Consider the following 23,399-nt stretch of genomic DNA (forward strand, 5'->3'; position numbering starts at 1 on the left):
CTACTATCTCTTTATCAACCAGTGTACAGTGCGGTAGTTCACGGCTGTGGCTACCTCTGTGTCGGCACACGGCAGGCAGTCCGTCCGACCAGAATTGTATTATTTATTATTATATACCTACCACCTAACCGTGGTTTTTTTTTCATTCTTTATACCGTCATAGTGTCATCCTAATTGTTACGAGTATACTACTATCTCTTTATCAACCAGTGTACAGTGCGGTAGTTCACGGCTGTGGCTACCTCTGTGTCGGCACACGGCAGGCAGTCCGTCCGACCAGAATTGTATTATTTATTATTATATACCTACCACCTAACCGTGGTTTTTTTTTTCATTCTTTATACCGTCATAGTGTCATCCTAATTGTTACGAGTATACTACTATCTCTTTATCAACCAGTGTACAGTGCGGTAGTTCACGGCTGTGGCTACCTCTGTGTCGGCACACGGCAGGCAGTCCGTCCGACCAGAATTGTATTATTTATTATTATATACCTACCACCTAACCGTGGTTTTTTTTTCATTCTTTATACCGTCATAGTGTCATCCTAATTGTTACGAGTATACTACTATCTCTTTATCAACCAGTGTACAGTGCGGTAGTTCACGGCTGTGGCTACCTCTGTGTCGGCAGTCGGCAGGCAGTCCGTCCATCCATAATTGTATTATTATTATAATATATACCACCTAACCGTGGTTTTTTTATACCACCTAACCGTGGCAGTCCGTCCATAATTGTATACTAGTATCCAATCCATCCATCTCCATTGTTTACCTGAGGTGCCTTTTAGTTCTGCCTATAAAATATGGAGAACAAAAAAGTTGAGGTTCCAAAATTAGGGAAAGATCAAGATCCACTTCCACCTCGTGCTGAAGCTGCTGCCACTAGTCATGGCCGAGACGATGAAATGCCAGCAACGTCGTCTGCCAAGGCCGATGCCCAATGTCATAGTACAGAGCATGTCAAATCCAAAACACCAAATATCAGAAAAAAAAGGACTCCAAAACCTAAAATAAAATTGTCGGAGGAGAAGCGTAAACTTGCCAATATGCCATTTACCACACGGAGTGGCAAGGAACGGCTGAGGCCCTGGCCTATGTTCATGGCTAGTGGTTCAGCTTCACATGAGGATGGAAGCACTCAGCCTCTCGCTAGAAAACTGAAAAGACTCAAGCTGGCAAAAGCACCGCAAAGAACTGTGCGTTCTTTGAAATCCCAAATCCACAAGGAGAGTCCAATTGTGTCGTTTGCGATGCCTGACCTTCCCAACACTGGACGTGAAGAGCATGCGCCTTCCACTATTTGCATGCCCCCTGCAAGTGCTGGAAGGAGCACCCGCAGTCCAGTTCCTGATAGTCAGATTGAAGATGTCAGTGTTGAAGTACACCAGGATGAGGAGGATATGGGTGTTGCTGGCGCTGGGGAGGAAATTGACCAGGAGGATTCTGATGGTGAGGTGGTTTGTTTAAGTCAGGCACCCGGGGAGACACCTGTTGTCCGTGGGAGGAATATGGCCGTTGACATGCCAGGTGAAAATACCAAAAAAATCAGCTCTTCGGTGTGGAGGTATTTCACCACAAATGCGGACAACAGGTGTCAAGCCGTGTGTTCCCTTTGTCAAGCTGTAATAAGTAGGGGTAAGGACGTTAACCACCTCGGAACATCCTCCCTTATACGTCACCTGCAGCGCATTCATAATAAGTCAGTGACAAGTTCAAAAACTTTGGGTGACAGCGGAAGCAGTCCACTGACCAGTAAATCCCTTCCTCTTGTAACCAAGCTCACGCAAACCACCCCACCAACTCCCTCAGTGTCAATTTCCTCCTTCCCCAGGAATGCCAATAGTCCTGCAGGCCATGTCACTGGCAAGTCTGACGAGTCCTCTCCTGCCTGGGATTCCTCCGATGCATCCTTGCGTGTAACGCCTACTGCTGCTGGCGCTGCTGTTGTTGCCGCTGGGAGTCGATGGTCATCCCAGAGGGGAAGTCGTAAGCCCACTTGTACTACTTCCAGTAAGCAATTGACTGTTCAACAGTCCTTTGCGAGGAAGATGAAATATCACAGCAGTCATCCTACTGCAAAGCGGATAACTGAGGCCTTGGCATCCTGGGTGGTGAGAAACGTGGTTCCGGTATCCATCATTACTGCAGAGCCAACTAGAGACTTGTTGGAGGTACTGTGTCCCCGGTACCAAATACCATCTAGGTTCCATTTCTCTAGGCAGGCGATACCGAAAATGTACACAGACCTCAGAAAAAGAGTCACCAGTGTCCTAAAAAATGCAGCTGTACCCAATGTCCACTTAACCACGGACATGTGGACAAGTGGAGCAGGGCAGGGTCAGGACTATATGACTGTGACAGCCCACTGGGTAGATGTATGGACTCCCGCCGCAAGAACAGCAGCGGCGGCACCAGTAGCAGCATCTCGCAAACGCCAACTCTTTCCTAGGCAGGCTACGCTTTGTATCACCGCTTTCCAGAATACGCACACAGCTGAAAACCTCTTACGGCAACTGAGGAAGATCATCGCGGAATGGCTTACCCCAATTGGACTCTCCTGTGGATTTGTGGCATCGGACAACGCCAGCAATATTGTGTGTGCATTAAATCTGGGCCAATTCCAGCACGTCCCATGTTTTGCACATACCTTGAATTTGGTGGTGCAGAATTTTTTTAAAAACGACAGGGCCGTGCAAGAGATGCTGTCGGTGGCCAGAAGAATTGCGGGACACTTTCGGCGTACAGGCACCACGTACAGAAAACTGGAGCACCACCAAAAACTACTGAACCTGCCCTGCCATCATCTGAAGCAAGAAGTGGTAACGAGGTGGAATTCAACCCTCTATATGCTTCAGAGGTTGGAGGAGCAGCAAAAGGCCATTCAAGCCTATACAATTGAGCACGATATAGTAGGTGGAATGCACCTGTCTCAAGTGCAGTGGAGAATGATTTCAACGTTGTGCAAGGTTCTGATGCCCTTTGAACTTGCCACACGTGAAGTCAGTTCAGACACTGCCAGCCTGAGTCAGGTCATTCCCCTCATCAGGCTTTTGCAGAAGAAGCTGGAGGCATTGAAGGAGGAGCTAACACGGAGCGATTCCGCTAGGCATGTGGGACTTGTGGATGCAGCCCTTAATTCGCTTAACAAGGATTCACGGGTGGTCAATCTGTTGAAATCAGAGCACTACATTTTGGCCACCGTGCTCGATCCTAGATTTAAAGCCTACCTTGGATCTCTCTTTCCGGCAGACACAGGTCTGCTGGGGTTGAAAGACCTGCTGGTGACAAAATTGTCAAGTCAAGCGGAACGCGACCTGTCAACATCTCCTCCTTCACATTCTCCCGCAACTGGGGGTGCGAGGAAAAGGCTCAGAATTCCGAGCCCACCCGCTGGCGGTGATGCAGGGCAGTCTGGAGCGACTGCTGATGCTGACATCTGGTCCGGACTGAAGGACCTGACAACGATTACGGACATGTCGTCTACTGTCACTGCATATGATTCTCTCAACATTGATAGAATGGTGGAGGATTATATGAGTGAACGCATCCAAGTAGGCACGTCACACAGTCCGTACTTATACTGGCAGGAAAAAGAGGCAATTTGGAGGCCCTTGCACAAACTGGCTTTATTCTACCTAAGTTGCCCTCCCACAAGTGTGTACTCCGAAAGAGTGTTTAGTGCCGCCGCTCACCTTGTCAGCAATCGGCGTACGAGGTTACATCCAGAAAATGTGGAGAAGATGATGTTCATTAAAATGAATTATAATCAATTCCTCCGCGGAGACATTGACCAGCAGCAATTGCCTCCACAAAGTACACAGGGAGCTGAGATGGTGGATTCCAGTGGGGACGAATTGATAATCTGTGAGGAGGGGGATGTACACGGTGATATATCGGAGGGTGAAGATGAGGTGGACATCTTGCCTCTGTAGAGCCAGTTTGTGCAAGGAGAGATTAATTGCTTCTTTTTTGGGGGGGGTCCAAACCAACCCGTCATATCAGTCACAGTCGTGTGGCAGACCCTGTCACTGAAATGATGGGTTGGTTAAAGTGTGCATGTCCTGTTTTGTTTATACAACATAAGGGTGGGTGGGAGGGCCCAAGGATAATTCCATCTTGCACCTCTTTTTTCTTTTCTTTTTCTTTGCATCATGTGCTGATTGGGGTGGGTTTTTTGGAAGGGACACCCTGCGTGACACTGCAGTGCCACTCCTAGATGGGCCCGGTGTTTGTGTCGGCCACTAGGGTCGCTAATCTTACTCACACAGCTACCTCATTGCGCCTCTTTTTTTCTTTGCGTCATGTGCTGTTTGGGGAGGGTTTTTTGGAAGGGACATCCTGCGTGACACTGCAGTGCCACTCCTAGATGTGCCCGGTGTTTGTGTCGGCCACTAGGGTCGCTAATCTTACTCACACAGTCAGCTACCTCATTGCGCCTCTTTTTTTCTTTGCGTCATGTGCTGTTTGGGGAGGGTTTTTTGGAAGGGCCATCCTGCGTGACACTGCAGTGCCACTCCTAGATGGGCCCGGTGTTTGTGTCGGCCACTAGGGTCGCTAATCTTACTCACACAGCTACCTCATTGCGCCTCTTTTTTTCTTTGCGTCATGTGCTGTTTGGGGAGGGTTTTTTGGAAGGGACATCCTGCGTGACACTGCAGTGCCACTCCTAGATGGGCCCGGTGTTTGTGTCGGCCACTAGGGTCGCTTATCTTACTCACACAGCGACCTCGGTGCAAATTTTAGGACTAAAAATAATATTGTGAGGTGTGAGGTATTCAGAATAGACTGAAAATGAGTGTAAATTATGGTTTTTGAGGTTAATAATACTTTGGGATCAAAATGACCCCCAAATTCTATGATTTAAGCTGTTTTTTAGTGTTTTTTGAAAAAAACACCCGAATCCAAAACACACCCGAATCCGACAAAAAAAATTCGGTGAGGTTTTGCCAAAACGCGTTCGAACCCAAAACACGGCCGCGGAACCGAACCCAAAACCAAAACACAAAACCCGAAAAATTTCAGGCGCTCATCTCTAGTAAATATGTATTCTGATAGTGGTGCCATCAATTGTGTGAAATCTTTAAAGAGTTAACACAGGATAAGGTAATAGCAAAAGCTCTGGCAATGTTTATTACTGATTTAAGCATGGCAAATCTTGATGAAAAAGTACTGAAAATATTTCTGGAAAGAAGGTACCATGACAAGTGGTATGTGGGGGGTGCTTCACGGAGGGGAGATCCCTGCACCTGGGCGCTCCAGAAGCTTAATATACCTCTGGAGGAGGCATACAATGAGCACTGTGAGAGGCACGTGGGAAGGTCTCAGGGCATGTAGGAGGATTTATTGGGCTTGCAAACGGCATGTGGCTGGATCCGATGGGCATATAAAGCTTTTAGGGAGGTCTGAGTTCATACAGGGGACCTGATGTGCATATAAGAGACATCTGGGGAGCGGTGAGGGTAAGTAAAGTGTATGTGGTTTCAGATGCATTTAAGGGGTATGTCAGTAGATCTGATGGACATTTAAAATCATGTAGGGATGTATTAATTTGGACCTGCTCAGACCCTAGTTATGCCCCCTAAAATCTAATCAATTCAACATATCCATAGCAGAGCTATCCATATTAAAATACCAAATGTATAGTTATTTAAGTTTAACCAGAAAGCTATTAAACTAAATACTAATGGGTGTATTTCTTAATATGCTGTGACAAAATAAATAAATAAATATTTTGTATCCACGGCAATAGAAAGTCAGTTGACAACTCAATTTACTAACAAAATGTAGCTGGGGCAATTGAGTGACACTCATGTCCCCTGTGGTACTGGCTGGCAGGAGTACTGCTGAACTGACCACTTTGCCTACCAGTCTGGATACATATGTACAAGTGTATGCACAGTGGTATGGAATAAATGTATTTCATTGGGCTGTGTCTGCAATCGCCATCCTGAGATGGCAATGACTACAGATGTGTCCTCATGCAAAGTGGCTTCAGTCATGTGAAATAGCTCCTCTCAGTGCACCAAATCCCATGCAACTTGGATGCACCAGTCATCTTTCTCACTCACAATGGGTGTCTTATTCTCAAATAAAACAGCCGGAAGCAACAAAACTACTTTTCTAGATTACACTGATCTAATTGATGTGTGACATTTGAACATCTGTGTGTGAATGGGTCTGAATCTGCATGCAAAGTGCTGCAACGCAGCAGGCGCAGCTTTTTCTCATGCCAAGATCCTTTGTGCTTCGTATGTGACTTTATATGTATTGAAAACTAATAAAAGTCGCAGCCCAGTATCTCTAGTACATTCTGAGTGGTATTTTACTGCATCTGCGATGCGATTAAAACACAAAATGTAAAGAAAAAGATGGTACATGTGCCATCACAATCCTTCTTAAATAGGCTTCTTCATAATATGCAAGTAGAAGCATTTGCAGGCAAATAGTTTCCCCGCCGCATTGTCCCGCCTGCTATTGTAACCCTCTGACAAAAACACCCGTATTCTGTATAGGGAAAGAGTTTATCTAGCTTTAATAAATGGACACACAATATATTATCTTTGGATTAGCAACATATGTTATCACACGGGGCTATTGTCAACAGCCAGCTAATAATGATATAATGTAGCTGTGCAGTCTCTAGCGCTAATGCTTTCAGAATACTGTAAATAATCAAAAGGGTTTACTATTAATCACAGATGCCTACAGTAAATAAGCCGCTTAGCTCTATCTCTTGGCTCAGTTCATCATACGTTCTTGTAACGGGGTGATGAGTGAGTATGTCATGAGCAAAGAGCAGCAAACAAGTCCCTTAGCCTTAAATAAGAGTTCTATGACTGCCAGGATTGCAGAAGTATGTAGCAAATAGTATGCATGCTCTTGGATAAAATTAACCATTAGTTAAACAGTGAAAATGATAAAGGCTTCTTTATTGCTTGTTTTTTCCTGCAATTATTTCTAACAATTATTTGTATAATTACAAAAAAATATTTTCCATGTCATTATATTTTAAACATTTGAGAATTTACATTATTTTTTAGAAACGCATGGATGAAAGCACTTCTGCATATTTTATATCTGTTATAAAATACAGTACACATTATGTATATTTTTACACTTATGACAATATAGACATCTGTAAGTTAGATTGTATACTGAAATGTATTATAGGAGCTATCTCAACAATTAGGTTAGTAAATTGCCATCATAGCAAATATGGTAAACATCAACAAGTGTAATATAGAAGAAATGTAATTTATGAACTTTTTCTCTCCATATTACCAGCATAGAAACATAAAAGTACAAGACACAATAATTACAATTATCATCTAATAATTGTAACATGATTGTGGTCGGTGGACCAAGTTGTATATTTTTTATTGTCTACTATGTTAACAGCATAAAATAATAAAAATACAGTTTGCTATCCATGCTCTCAATTTGTTGCATTCTCTAATATATGCCTCAATTGGCCCTCTAAAAACAAGCTCTGTGTGCGCTTTGTAAGTGGGACAATTTGCAGTGATTTGCAGTACAAAGGATTGGGATCTCTGCGATACTCATGTGAGCAGATCAAGAGAGAAAACAACACATGCGTCCTACATTGGGATGGAATTGTGTGCCCTCTAATCAGGGGAGGTGTTTCTCTTTCTGGAGAAATGAGCCCTTTCAGAAGGATTTGCTGAATAGTGGAATGCAGGAACGAGCAAACAAGGGTTTGTGTGACTGGGAGCCATGAAATGTATCCCCATACAAATAGCAGACATTAACTGTGTTACTGGGAAGTGTTTCATGGTTATTCTTTTATTGTAATAGCCGTAGAAGTGTACTGTATGCCATTTTTACTTTTTACAAATTTACCTATGTCCTATTACCTACAATCCACACATAGTTTTCAGTTTTTGTCTCGATTTGGATATATTTCTATTACTATTCCATTGTCCTCTTGACAACTGTAATAGTTAGTTGTCACTCCTTACTGCCGTTCTCTGGGGTAGTCTACTAAATGGTGGTGTACAAGCCAACAGCATTGATATACAATGAAGTTAACTTTGGCAAGCATTCGGTGAAGTGTGGCAGAAGAAACCCAGTGGTATTGTTGGTGCTGAATTGAACTTGAGTCCCTGTATAATGGGCAAGGATTTCCATCTGCCCTTGGTTACCCTCCTCTCTCTTTTCTGTCTTCCAGCTAATGTTACCAAAAGGAAGATGACAAAAAAAAAGAAATCCTACAAAGTTCCCTTGCAAAACCTACCAATGATTAAAGCCTGGAATAGCAGACTTCTCTTCCCCAGTTGACCAATCAGAAACATTAGGATTTTTTTCCACATGGTTCTGATTGGTGGGTCAGTATACAAGGCATGCACAGAATCAATGTATTCCTGACTTCATTCAGAACATTAATTTATACCAAAATAAGTTAAGCTAGTGCTAAGAATTTAAACAAGAAACATATACCAAGTCTTTTTTCATATGAAAGTCCAGTATGGTAAAATGTATTCTGTTTTTTTCACTGCATCATTTAATATTATTACAAGATTGCACTTGAAATTTATAAGCCTGTTACTAGTTCTGCATTTATACTGAATATAATTCAAGCAACCCAATATGAAGCATATATTTAATTATGAACTAAAAAATCATCACCATCATTGTAGTTATTTATATGGAGCTATAGATACCATAGAGGCTGACATAAGTGAAATAGAGGACAAGACAGAGCAAACATTGCTGAGCTCAGTTCACAGACAGAGGGGGTAATTCCAAGTTGATCGCAGCAGGAATTTTTTTAGCAGTTGGGCAAAACCATGTGCACTGCAGGAGGGGCATATATAACATGTGCAGAGAGAGTTAGATTTGGGTGGGGTGTGTTCAATCTGCAATCTAAATTGCAGTGTAAAAATAAAGCAGACAGTATTTACCCTGCACAGAAACAAAATAACACACCCAAATCTAACTCTCTCTGCACATGTTATATCTGCCTCCCCTGCAGTGCACATGGTTTTGCCCAACTGCTAAAAAAAATTCCTGCTGCGATCAACTTGGAATTACCCCCAGAGTCTTTAAAACAGCTAAACCTTCTCTATGATAGAGCCCAGTGTCAGACTCCCTCCCCAGGTAACATGGAAAATACTCGCTATGCCATTGCCTGAGAACTTTGCCTACTAGCCTATGTATCATCTTTTCCTACTCTACTAAACCCTCAGCAAGCTGGCTGTTTTGTGGGCCCCTGCTTCCCTTGATGAGTCCTTAGTGAGTCCTATGTACCTTAGTCCAACACTGGGAAAATCATGCACCCAATGCAGTTACAGTGCATATTGAGTGCATATATGTAAAATAGAGGAATAATTACTAGAGCCACATGCAATATATCCTGCACTTGGACCAAACACACAAATTCTATTCCTTTACCTCTACTGCTCACTGAATTAGAGACTCACATGAAAAAAGAAATATATCCTTTGCACTAAAATAATGGATATTTAAAAGCAAGAAAAGTTTTATTATCCAAGGCAGTGTTAAACTACATTGAATAATAGTTCTGAAATATATGACCTTTACTAAGGTTGTCCATCATGCTCTACATCACTTTACTGCAGCAGACTATCATGTTAGGAGGCAGATGTTTCTCTAACTTAACAGGCCGTTTTGAGTGACATGTTGGCAGACTTGCTCAGTTTAAATGCTCTGCATGGATTGGCAGATTCCTAAACTGGGTCAATGTCAGAGATTTCACAGCAGCTCAAATGACTGCAGTCTCTTTTTTTGTCTTGTATCAGATCCCATTAGTAGGAAGGTGTGGGAAGGACTCTAGCTCTCTGTAAGAGAGCGAGGAGAAAATACATTAGTCTTTAAAAGAGTTTGGGAGACATTTCAGCTTAACACTGTGCATTGCATTTTGCCTTCACCGTTCGTATTTGAACATAAAATGTTGGGATATCATACCTCCCAACATGAATCCTCTCCAGGAGGGACAGAATGCTCTGCTCCTGGACTTTCGTATCCATTAACCTGTTCAAAACAGGTGCTGGCAATCATAAATTAAGAGAAAAGTCCAGGAGCAGAGCATTGTGTCCCTCCTGGAGAGGGTCATGTTGGGAGGTATGTGATATAGAGCTCCTCTAACAAGGGAGCAAGGCAAATGGACTATGGGTAAGCACCGGTTTTATTATACATTACAAAGAGGCTGCACCTGAGCAAAGTACAGAAGTCATTGCTATACCATGGTACTGCAAACTGTAGTCAACATTTATATAATATCTGTTACATTATTTATAGTTTACTGTATGTTTCTTTAGTGTTGGCTTGTATTGATATGGTTTAATTGTGTATGATTGTTTGTGTGATTTATTTGTATATGTTTCTCAACGGGGTTTTTTGCATATTTAACTTTAATTTGTCCTGCAGTGTTGATTGCATGTAGCAACATTAGTTATATATAGAGCAGACACTATTGTGTTCTCCGGCACGCAGGCTCCCACAACAGTTGAGCATAGATGTGGTTTATAATAAACTTTATATGACTTATAGAGAAGTCTTGTTACATTACAGATACTATTCCCATGGAAAATCATCTTGGTCAAAGTGCTGCTATTCTCTCATGAGCCAGATTTCTATTAAATAAGTGCACATCAATGGCATCTAACTTCAGTTTCTTGTTATAAATAAGCAATAGATTAAAAAAAATATCCCATCACTTTTATTTTTATGGATTTATTGGCCAATCTGGTTCAAATTAAGACACTCAAACTGTGCTGCATTGAAGAAAACCAGATGTGCTGTTTAAGTGCTATATAAATATCTCAATACATTTAACGTGCGAACCATGAAGAACCAACAAAGGGGTTTTTCCCTCGGTAATGTTAGCCAAAAACATCACAGCATTAGCAAATAAGGACACTGTTTATTAGCCATAATGGAATACAATTATGCCCAGGTTTACTTACGTAAGCACATAATTCACACTGACAATACAGTGGGGTCTGGAGGATCGGCTGTTGTGCACAATCGTAGCATAGCTCTGCACCCACACCCAACCGCCATGTTTAGCCAGGAACCGATAGTACTTAGTCGTGACCTGTCCTTTCACCAGCACTGCAAAGAGAAACACAGACATTACTTTATTGATTGTGTGTATGTCTGTAATGCACAATTATCTATACTAAGCATCCCTTACATTCACAGAGCATATACTAAGCATCCCTTACATTCACAGAGCATATACTAAGCATCCCTTACATTCACAGACCATATACTAAGCATCCCTTACATTCACAGAGCATATACTAAGCACCCCTTACATTCACAGAGCATATACTAAGCATCCCTTACATTCACAGACCATATACTAAGCATCCCTTACATTCACAGAGCATATACTTAGCACCCCTTACATTCACAGACCATATACTAAGCACCCCTTACATTCACAGACCATATACTAAGCACCCCTTACATTCACAGACCATATACTAAGCATCCCTTACATTCACAGAGCATATACTAAGCACCCCTTACATTCACAGAGCATATACTAAGCACCTCTTACATTCACAGAGCATATACTAAGCACCCCTTACATTCACAGACCATATACTAAGCACCCCTTACATTCACAGAGCATATACTAAGCACCCCTTACATTCACAGAGCATATACTAAGCACCCCCTACATTCACAGACTATATACTAAGCACCCCTTACATTCACAGACCATATACTAAGCACCCCTTACATTCACAGACCATATACTAAGCACCCCTTACATTCATAGAGCATATACTAAGCACCCCTTACATTCACAGAGCATATACTAAGCACCTCTTACATTCACAGAGCATATACTAAGCACCCCTTACATTCACAGACCATATACTAAGCACCCCTTACATTCACAGAGCATATACTAAGCACCCCTTACATTCACAGAGCATATACTAAGCACACCCTACATTCACAGACCATATACTAAGCACCCCTTACATTCACAGAGCATATACTAAGCACCCCCTACATTCACAAACCATATACTAAGCACCCCTTACATTCACAGACCATATACTAAGCACCCCTTACATTCACAGACCATATACTAAGCACCCCTTACATTCACAGACCATATACTAAGCACCCCTTACATTCACAGACCATATATTAAGCACCCCCTACATTCACAGACCATATACTAAGCACCCCTTACATTCACAGACCATATACTAAGCACCCCCTACATTCACAGACCATATACTAAGCACCCCTTACATTCACAGACCATATACTAAGCATCCCTTACATTCACAGACCATATACTAAGCATCCCTTACATTCACAGAGCATATACTAAGCACCCCTTACATTCACAGAGCATATACTAAGCACCCCCTACATTCACAGACCATATACTAAGCACCCCTTACATTCACAGACCATATACTAAGCATCCCTTACATTCACAGAGCATATACTAAGCACCCCTTACATTCACAGAGCATATACTAAGCACCCCCTACATTCACAGACCATATACTAAGCACCCCTTACATTCACAGACCATATACTAAGCATCCCTTACATTCACAGAGCATATACTAAGCATCCCTTACATTCACAGAGCATATACTAAGCACCCCTTACATTCACAGAGCATATACTAAGCACCCCTTACATTCACAGACCATATACTAAGCATCCCTTACATTCACAGAGCATATACTAAGCACCCCTTACATTCACAGAGCATATACTAAGCACCCCTTACATTCACAGACCATATACTAAGCACCCCCTACATTCACAGACCATATACTAAGCACCCTTTACATTCACAGACCATATACTAAGCACCCCTTACGTTCACAGACCATATACTAAGCACCCCTTACATTCACAGGCCATATACTAAGCACCCCCTACATTCACAGACCATATACTAAGCACCCCTTACATTCACAGACCATATACTAAGCACCCCCTACATTCACAGACCATATGCTAAGCACCCCTTACATTCACAGACCATATACTAAGCATCCCTTACATTCACAGACCATATACTAAGCATCCCTTACATTCACAGAGCATATACTAAGCACCCCTTACATTCACAGAGCATATACTAAGCACCCCCTACATTCACAGACCATATACTAAGCACCCCTTACATTCACAGACCATATACTAAGCATCCCTTACATTCACAGAGCATATACTAAGCACCCCTTACATTCACAGAGCATATACTGAGCACCCCCTACATTCACAGACCATATACTAAGCACCCCTTACATTCACAGACCATATACTAAGCATCCCTTACATTCACAGAGCATATACTAAGCATCCCTTACATTCACAGAGCATATTCTAAGCACCCCTTACATTCACAGAGCGTATACTAAGCACCCCTTACATTCACAGAGCATATACTAAGCACCCCTTACATTCACAGACCATATACTAAGTATCCCTTACATTCACAGAGCATATACTAAGCACCCCTTACATTCACAGAGCATATACTAAGCACCCCTTACATTCACAGACCATATACTAAGCACCCCTTACATTCACAGACCATATACTAAGCATCCCTTACATTCACAGAGCATATACTAAGCATCCCTTACATTCACAGATCATATACTAAGCACCCCTTACATTCACAGAGCATATACTAAGCACCCCTTACATTCACAGAGCATATACTAAGCACCCCTTACATTCACAGACCATATACTAAGCATCCCTTACATTCACAGAGCATATACTAAGCACCCCTTACATTCACAGACCATATACTAAGCATCCCTTACATTCACAGACCATATACTAAGCACCCCTTACATTCACAGACCATATACTAAGCACCCCTTACATTCACAGACCATATACTAAGCACCCCTTACATTCACAGAGCATATACTAAGCACCCCTTACATTCACAGACCATATACTAAGCACCCCTTACATTCACAGACCATATACTAAGCACCCCTTACATTCACAGAGCATATACTAAGCACCCCTTACATTCACAGAGCATATACTAAGCACCCCTTACATTCACAGAGCATATACTAAGCACCTCTTACATTCCCATAGTGTATACTAAGCACTCCTTACATTCACATATTGTATATTAAGCACCCCTTGAATTCACATTTTGTATACTAAGCACCCCTTACATTCGCATATTGTATACTAAGCACCTCCATTCACAGAGTTTATAAGCACCCCTTACATTCACAGAGTGTATACTAAGCATCCCTTACATTCACAGAGAATATACTAAGCACCCATTACATTCATAAACTGTATACTAAGCACCCCCTAAGGGGTGCCATGAAAGTTTGGGAACCATTGACATAGTGTATACTAAGCACCCCTTACATTCACATAGTGTATACTAAGCACCCCTACAGTCACATAGTGTATACTAAGCACCCCTTACATTCACAGAGCATATGCTAAGCACCCCTTACATTCACATAGCGTCTATTTATAAAACCTTGGAGAGAAATGCAGTGGAGAAAGATAAAGGACCAGCCAATCAGCTACTATCTGCCATGTTAGAGGCTGTGTTTGAAAAATGGCAGCTAAGAACTGGTTGGCTGGTACTTTGGGGGGGTTTGTCTTCAGTTTGCCGGCTGTGGGGATCCCGGCGCACAGTATACCGGCGCCGGAATCTCGATAGCCGGCATACCGACACTTTTTCTCCCTCTTGGGGGTCCATGACCCCCCTGGAGGGAGAATAAATAGCGTGGCGCGCGTAGCATGCCACTGTGCTCGCAAGGGGCTCATTTGCACTCGCCACGCTGTCGGTATGCCGGCAGTCGGGATCCCGGCGCCGGTATGCTGGTCGCTGGGAGCCCGACCGCCGGCATACCATACTACACCCTTTGGGGGAGAGGTACTAAGCATGGAAAAGGGTGGAGAAGTGAGCCAGAGGAGAAGTTACCCATGGCAACCAATCAGCATTCAAGTAACATTTTTCATTTGCATACTATAAAATTATACAGAGCTGCTGATTGGTTCCCATGGGCAACTTCTCCACTGGCTCACTTCTCAACTCTTTTCACTGCTTAGTACATGTCCCCCTTTATCTCCATCCAAGGCTTAGTAAATAGACCTTTTACTCTGTCCACTTTATCTCTCTGGGGTCTATGCAGCAAGAAAGTCGATATAGCCCCGATCATTATCAGGCAATAATGACACAAAAAAAGGTGTTAGCCCTTTTTTATCAGGCTATTCAGCATAAAACTTCACAGGAACAGCGGTCGCGGTAACAGCTGTTCCTGTGAAGTTCTGGAAGGCTTTGTTTTCAAAAATCCGAAAACAAACCCTTCTGGTTTTCGTTCTGTGCATGTCATGCTTTTACATAACAATGTAAATAGTCTCCTGTTCGCATTGTTAGTTCTGCAGTGTAACAAGCGCCAATTGATAGCCCAATTGTCATAATTGTCATAATATCCTGCAGGGACTGATGTAAAAAAATCCCTCTGTCCCTATATTTTTGGGAAAAATTAAAGATTTTCTTTATATAACGCTATTATGAAATGGCATTATATAAAGTAAAGATATTTTGTGAAGTGTAACATGTATATGCGTGCTGAACAGCATAACACGTTAAACCATAGTAGAGATCAATGGAATGATCCCTACTGTGCGATAATCAGCGAGATGGGTACAGACAGAGAAGATAACTCCATTAACCCTCTGCTGAATAGCGGGGTTGTGTTAAAAATGCGGAGATACTCCTTTCTTCATTTTTAACGTGTAAATCAACGTCCTGAATAGACCCTTCTGAGGCTTAGTAAGTATACCGCATTGTGTATACTATTACATTCACTGTACATAGTGTATACTAAGCACCACTTACATTCACATAGTGTATACTAAGCACCCTTTACAGTCGCAGAGTGTATACCCAGAGGAAACCCACACAAGCACGGGGAGATTATACAAACTCCACACAGTTAGGGCCATGATGGGAATCAAACCCATGACATCAGTGCAGTGAGGCAGTAATGCTAACCATTACACCATCTGTGCTGCCCATACAATTACAAAACATATACTAAGCACCCCTCACAGAGCAATAATTATTCCCATTAACAATCACATTTTGTCAGTCAAGAGAGACTTTGAAAGATTACATCCATATTTCTTCTTTTTAGAAAGGAGAAAATGAATAAAGATGATCACGCAGTTGTTGTAATCCTACATTAAAAGATCATTAATAGAAGAGATTCTAACATTCATGATGACCCCCTACAAAGGCACAAAAAAAAAGAAACATAGCGTATGGGACATGTTGAAAAATATTTGTTATAATACTTATATGCTCATCAAGACATATTCATGAAATACATATATGCAAATATGTGTTACAATGTAGTTTTCTCATGTTATTTTTAATATAAAATTAAGTGTTATGTTTGCGTGTAAGACAAATGGTATGAATGAAGACTGTGAATAAATACTACTTTCATATATAGGGTGCTATGAGACAAATAAAACAGCTACATCATAAGATGCATCTGAAATAAATTCTATAAAAATGTGATATTTTCATTAAAAAGACTAAAGTGTTCTTGATGTTGTCTAAATGGACAAAGATAACAAACATAGATTCTTTCATTCAGTAACTTTCTACTGTTTGTTAAGCTAAGAAAAACATTTAGAAATATTACACTATCCCAGTATATGGCTTTGACCTCATTTTACATACACAAAGAGGGAGATGTGGGGGAAAGGAAATAATAGTTCACTCTACCTGGAGAGTTGATACTAGAAAACCCCTAATAATAGTAGGACAAAAATAATGTATCAAGCAAAGGGGGTGGAACCACAGATCATATTGTCACATAGAAACAAAACAGAAAGAAAAAGGATCTGTTTAGGGTGCACTATTGTTAAAATATAACATTTATTGATTGATTTAAAAGTGGATAATATTGTATATCACACTATAAGAAACAACATTTATGCAAAATATTTTTTTAAACATATAAAGTGGTGTAAAGATTAAAGACAATGTGAATATTAGAAAGAGAAACGAATAAAGATATTGAGTGTAAAAAAAACAACCTAAACAAAACAGATCCTTTTTTCTTTCTTTTTTGCCCTCGTTTTAGTCAGCAAAACATATATAGATACAGATATGAAAGTTTTGTTACCGATACTGTGCTTTTTTTTATTTATTAATTGTTTGGCGTGGTATATTATTATCCAGGAAAAGCCTTTTCTGTAGGGCTTTGGCAGCTAATTTCCTGAAGATGGTCCTCTGCCAGAGTGGACCTTATCAGACTAGAAATGTAATTGGTGTATCTACAGGGGGGGGCTATATTCTTATTTTTCACTCTTCACTTTTAGTATAGCCTTTACTTTTCCAATATTAGTTCAGATGACAAGTAAACCTTAACAAAAATTAGCGTTTTGAATACAACCAAATAGATGTTTGAAATATAATTGTTCAATTTATTTAAAACACATTTCTGTTAAAAGACATTGAAACTTTAAAAGCAATACATCAGACTAGTACATAGCTTTTCTCAATTTGTAAGTAACACCCCAATTAGGGCTGAAGCTCTTAACTAGCTTCGGTTTCTCAAATTGCGTATCACCCAATAGATATATATATTACACTGTCACAATTATTATACAACCAAATAAGTCTGATGCTATACACAATAAAGTCTACATTATTTTAAAAGAGAAACAAAAAATAAACGTACATCACAATTAAATACTTATCCTTTGGAAATATACATATATAAATATATATAGATAGATAGATAGATAGATAGATAGATAGATAGATAGATAGATAGATAGATAGATAGATAGATAGATAGATAGAGTTTTTGAACAACAATATTAACAGTTTGGTGTGTAAGAAACATATGTCCCCTTATATACATCAGTTCATGGTGCATAAGTCATGCAAAACCAATAAGGCAATTTTATGCACATGTTATAATAATAATAATAATAATAATAATTAATAATAATAATAATTTTATTTATATAGCGCTCTTTCTCCAAACAGGACTCAATGCGCTTATGCACTACAGGCTTGGGAATCTTAGTATGCACAACAGCATAGGAAAGGACATAATAAACTGGGCTGTCACAAGAGAACTCTACTGACAAGTCTATACATGAACATAAATATACAGAATTTTTATACCATAGATGAGAATTAGTGAATACACAGTGAGCCTGTTGCAATTGTACGTTACATCATTAACTAACAATATATCATTTGTGCCTCACATTCAAGTTTCATATGCCAGGTCGTGTGAACAGGGGTATGTACAGAAAATCCCAGCTTCAACCCGTACTCAGTGGTCCGGATCTGAGCCGGGTTAAAGCTGAGGTTTTAAGTCTGAAAGGGGAATTACACAAGGGATGTGAGTACAGCTGGGCACATTTTGAAAACTATATCCCAAAATATGAATTCATCTCATTCTGCATATGAGGGCTATATTATACTCCTTTTCGTCAGTATACTTTGGCCTTCCATATATGCACAGTATAACCCTATTTACATTCCAGAAAATGAAAGTTTACATTACAATCTGGAAAGGTACAGTAGTCTCCAGAATGATGATGTAAAAGCTAATACCAAACACGGGGCCTGATTCAGGTTCGGACAGAAGGAGCACCGCTGGAACTATAAGCATCTGCATAAAGGCTATTTTGCAGCAAATTTCAGCATAGCATCAGTCATCTCTAGATATCAGTTAAGAAGTCAATAGATGGGGATTAATGAATACTTAGATTTCTTACATAAGTGATGTGCACACCGCAGGTGGAATGTGTCGCATCCATGGACATGATGATACAATGTCTTTTCAATCAGATCTTGAGGTTCATATCCAGTTAACTCTGCAACTCTGTTGAAGATCAAACACATAATTAGAATATTTCAGGTTCACTGTCCCAGTTTATGAAACATAGTAAGAGGGTGAATAATTGCAGCCTGTAACATATTCTTGGTGGATCAGAGTTTAGGCCCAGATTTATCAAGCCTTGGAGAGTGATAAATTGCACTGTGATAAAGTACCAGCCAATCAGCTCCTAATTGCCATATTACAGGTTGTGTTTCAATAATGACAGGAGTTGATTGGTTGGTTGGTACTTTATCATTGTGCAATTTCTCACTCTCCAAGGCGGAGATGAACTCAAGCTTCTGAAAGCTATGGACAGCCCATTTTCTATACAGGTTGAGTATCCCTTATCCAAAATGCTTTGGACCAAAGGTATTTTGGATATCGGATTTTTCCGTATTTTGGAATAATTGCATACCATAATGAGATATCATGGTGATGGGACCCAAGTTTAAGCACAGAATGCATTTATGTTACATATACACCTTATACACACAGCCTGAAGGTCATTTTAGCCAATATTTTTAATAACTTTGTGCATTATCAAAGTTTGTGTACATTCACACTATTCATTTATGTTTCATATACACCTTATATACACAGCCTGGAGGTCATTTAATACAATATTTTTAATACCTTTGTGTATTAAACACAGTTTGTGTACAGTGAGCCATCAGAAAACAAAGGTTTCACTATCTCAGTCTCACTCAAAAATTCTGTATTTCGGAATATTTGGATATGGGATACTCAACCTGTATTATGTTATATACACATCCTTTTCGTCACAACTAAATAGTACATACTGTTGGAAATCTCGCCACCAACTTTTTCGCTCTAGATAATACTAAATGCAAGTGATATTTCATTCCTTTTTACTTATAGTATTATCTAACAACTTTTATATACAATAGCTTAAAGTGAAGTGGAATTCACATTTAATGTACAGCATAAGCTTCATAGAATAATGACTGGTGAAAGATAAGAGCAATTTAATTTTTATTTATTTTATCATTTGCCCTATTTACTATCCACTTAGTTAATGAGTCAAACCTACCTGGAATCTAGAAATATGAGCTTCATGTCAAGGCTGGCTCTGAACATGAACATATTGCTATGGAGTTTGATCTCAGTGACTGCACTGGGAGGAAGGGAGTGGCCAACAGCAACCAAGCCTACATTCTGGTAACAGCCATCGAAAGGAGACATGTCCAGACTGTACTGCCTGATCTTGAGGTACCCGCTGCAATGAATCACCTGCAATACACAAGAATGAGGACCTCATGTTCCTTCATAACAGAAATGTTGTTTTCACTCACATTTGTTATAGTAAAACCAGTGGAGATGTATCAAACCTTGAATGGTTGCTGTGGGCAACATCTAAACTTTATCTTTCTCGATGGTGTGTTACCTCTCCGCTTCAGTCCTGTACACTGTCCTCCCTGTTGCATCAATGCTTGAAGAATGGAGGTGGAGAGAAATAAACTACCAACCAATCAGTTCCTGTCATTTTTCAAACACAGCCTCTCCAAGTATTGAGGCATATGTCCCCCTGTACATTCTCTCTCCTGATGAGTTGCTACAGTGTAAATGCTAAGTCAGGCAATGCATATAAATACTAAGGGGTCAATTTATCACCATCCGCATGTGAGGATGCAGATAGGATGTAATAAAATCAACCCAATCCACAATTCGATATATCGCATGGATGTATCAATTATGGCATGCCAGGACAGAGCAGGGTTTGCACTCCGCAGACATATTAAGGTATTTTTTTGTAAAAAATACCCCAAATATGTGCTGCCGCCAACATCCCCACTACTGCAGCTGGGCACCAGTCGCGATGACACTCCTTGCCCACCCCCACCCCACAAACTTACTCTGATCATACTCACCAGAGGCAGGAAATAGTGATCAGTGCTCCTGGAGGGCTGCCGATCATCAGGGCTCCCTGCTGCTGTGACCTCCGGTGCTGTAACTTGAGCTGCCACTTTGCAGCATCACTTTACTGCTTCAGGGGTCACAGGAGCCCTCATCGGAGCACCGATCGCCGGTCCCTGGGTATGTTTTTTTATACTTGACAAGTTTGTTTATTTTTAACACAGTGATCAGTTATCGGACACACATAGCTGATCACACTGCCAGGTCCCTGCACAGCTTTCTCTGGGCGCGGGCAGAGAAAGCTGTATAGGGGTACAGGATTTGCAGTGAGCCCTGTGATTATGCTATCTGAAGCTGGCGTAATTATCACAGGGCTCACTGCAGTGTTTTTTTACTTTTTTTTTTTTTTTTTAGTAAATTCATCCAGATTGCATTTCCTATTATAAGTTTTGGAAATGTGAATTGGTTACTAAAAAATAAGAATTAAAGGGTCTGGAGCAGTGTTTCATGAAACGGATCTAAAAAACCATTTAATACATTCAGGTGATACAAAATAATGTGAAATGGGTGTGAAAAAAAACCTTTTCACATTATTTTAGTATAAAAAAAAAAAATGTTAATAAAACTGCCCATAAGAGCACTGGCACCACAGTTCATTATTGTGTCCACCCAAGGAAACTTACAGAGGAACACTCCAAGAGGAATGTATACCACCCCCCAGGTTCTAACACTATTTTCATATCATCAAGTCCCATAACCCCCCTTATCTCCCTCCCCCCACACACACATACACTCTCTATATCATACACCACCCAATTCCTTCCCATAGCATCATATCCCCATAAATCCTTCTAACTCATTCCTGTCAGGGGAGGACGCCATGGCACCGCTACTGTCACAATGCTGTTATTTCATCAATTCACCACTGCACCAGTCATTTTACTGGCATTGTGGTACTGGGTAATGGGGGTAATTCCAAGTTGATCGCAGCAGGATTTTTGATAGCAACTGGGCAAAACCATGTGCACTGCAGGGGAGGCAGATATAACATGTGCAGAAAGAGTTAGATTTGGGTGGGTTATTTTATTTCTGTGCAGGGTAAATACTGGCTGCTTTATTTTTACACTGCAAATTAGATTGCAGATTGAACACACCCCACCCAAATCTAACTATCTCTGCACATGTTATATCTGCCTCCCCTGCAGTGCACATGGTTTTGCCCAATTGCTAACAAAAATCCTGCTGCGATCAACTTGGAATTACCCCCTATGTCTAGTACTGGGAGACTCAATCTATCCACTCATTAATAATCCATCCAATCCAATTTAATAGAGCCATGTGATCTGGAGATTTTAGTCAGATAATGTAGCATGGGGTGGGGGGCTTCTTCTTCGTACAAGTGAGTATTCTGTAGTGGGAAATCACTTTTACAAAGGTGTAAATACCATACAGGCAGTAGATGTGTTTGCTGTGAGGCCCACAGTTTGGAGGTGCTATATCCACTGTAACACTTTTCTTAAAACTGGGAATTGCTGAATTTAAGTCCAATGTTGAACATCAGTCTTTTTAAAATGTTTTGATTTGGTTTTTCCTGTAGGCTAATAGAGATCATTTACATTATAAAAATCTTCAGAATTTTTAAGATACATTTGAAGCTAATGGCATCAAATTAACAAAATCTGTTTGGATAAAAAATGTTGCTGTCTTTTTGGTGATTTTAACATGAAATTAGATATGAGTGGTCTACTGTTTTAAGACTGAACACACCATAACTTTGGGGGTCTGAGTAGAACTGAGTTCCGGCTCGGATCGCTTTTGGGGAGCCGAGTGGACTGAGTCCTGAGTCGGGTCTCCCCTTGAGTTCGCTACTCAGATTTAAAAAACAAATCTTGGTTTTTGGATTGCATGTAAGTCCCTCCCTTGTGATTTCAGGGGCCATTTCTCTCAGGAGAATTTATGGTGCGGTGGGCAAAATTGACTAGAAATGACTGGAAATTTATGTTATTAATGTTAATAATACTACAGGAACAAAATCAGGTCCAAGTTACGTGATTTTAGTTGTTACTATCGATCTTTAAAGAAACCCAGATCCAAAACCAAAAGCAAAGGCAAAATACTTGATGGTGGTTTTGCAAAGTCAAAACACAATGATTTAGAGCAAAATACAGGAGTCTGAGCACATCACTGCATGAAATGTGTAACAATAATTGATTATGGTGCTTATACCATGGAACAAAGAATGCACTTAGCTTTAATAGTTAAAATCACAGTGTCACAAAAAATTTGCATTTTGCCATTATTGATGGCAACCCACCTTATACCCCCCACAGGTCAGCCCTGCGTTCCTTTTTGCCAGCACACACTTCATCCGTAGGAAGAAAGAACGTTCTATCTCATATTCTGCAAGACAAGTAAACTAATGTTACCAGTACATTCTAATAGCTTGGAAATGACTACATGGTTATAAGCCTTCACATAAACAGATAACAAGGAAATACAGTGGTTTACCCTGGACAAAGTGGGAATGGTAGGGCTGGTGGGCTGTGAGGACTGCAGTCATCTCATCATGATCAGCTGGGTGAATGTACTCATAGATGCTGTTCCCAGTCAATTCTACCTACAAAAG

The 23,399-nt window shown here is 40.7% G+C and overlaps 1 protein-coding gene across 1 annotated transcript in view; it reads right to left on the reverse strand.

Moving 5' to 3' along the window:
• The window catches only part of SIM1 (SIM bHLH transcription factor 1), a 113,459-nt gene that overhangs the window by 61,354 nt on the left and 28,706 nt on the right, over positions 1-23,399 (reverse strand). The window contains exons 5-9 of the mRNA XM_063917040.1: positions 23,282-23,386; positions 23,088-23,173; positions 19,950-20,149; positions 18,795-18,901; positions 10,949-11,096 (exon numbers count right to left, since the gene is read on the reverse strand). Of these exons, the coding sequence (XP_063773110.1) occupies positions 10,949-11,096; positions 18,795-18,901; positions 19,950-20,149; positions 23,088-23,173; positions 23,282-23,386 (646 nt within the window). The remainder of the gene's footprint in view (positions 1-10,948; positions 11,097-18,794; positions 18,902-19,949; positions 20,150-23,087; positions 23,174-23,281; positions 23,387-23,399) is intronic.

Source organism: Pseudophryne corroboree, chromosome 4 (assembly GCF_028390025.1).
Source record: "Pseudophryne corroboree isolate aPseCor3 chromosome 4, aPseCor3.hap2, whole genome shotgun sequence".
NCBI classification, from domain to species: Eukaryota; Metazoa; Chordata; class Amphibia; order Anura; family Myobatrachidae; genus Pseudophryne; species Pseudophryne corroboree.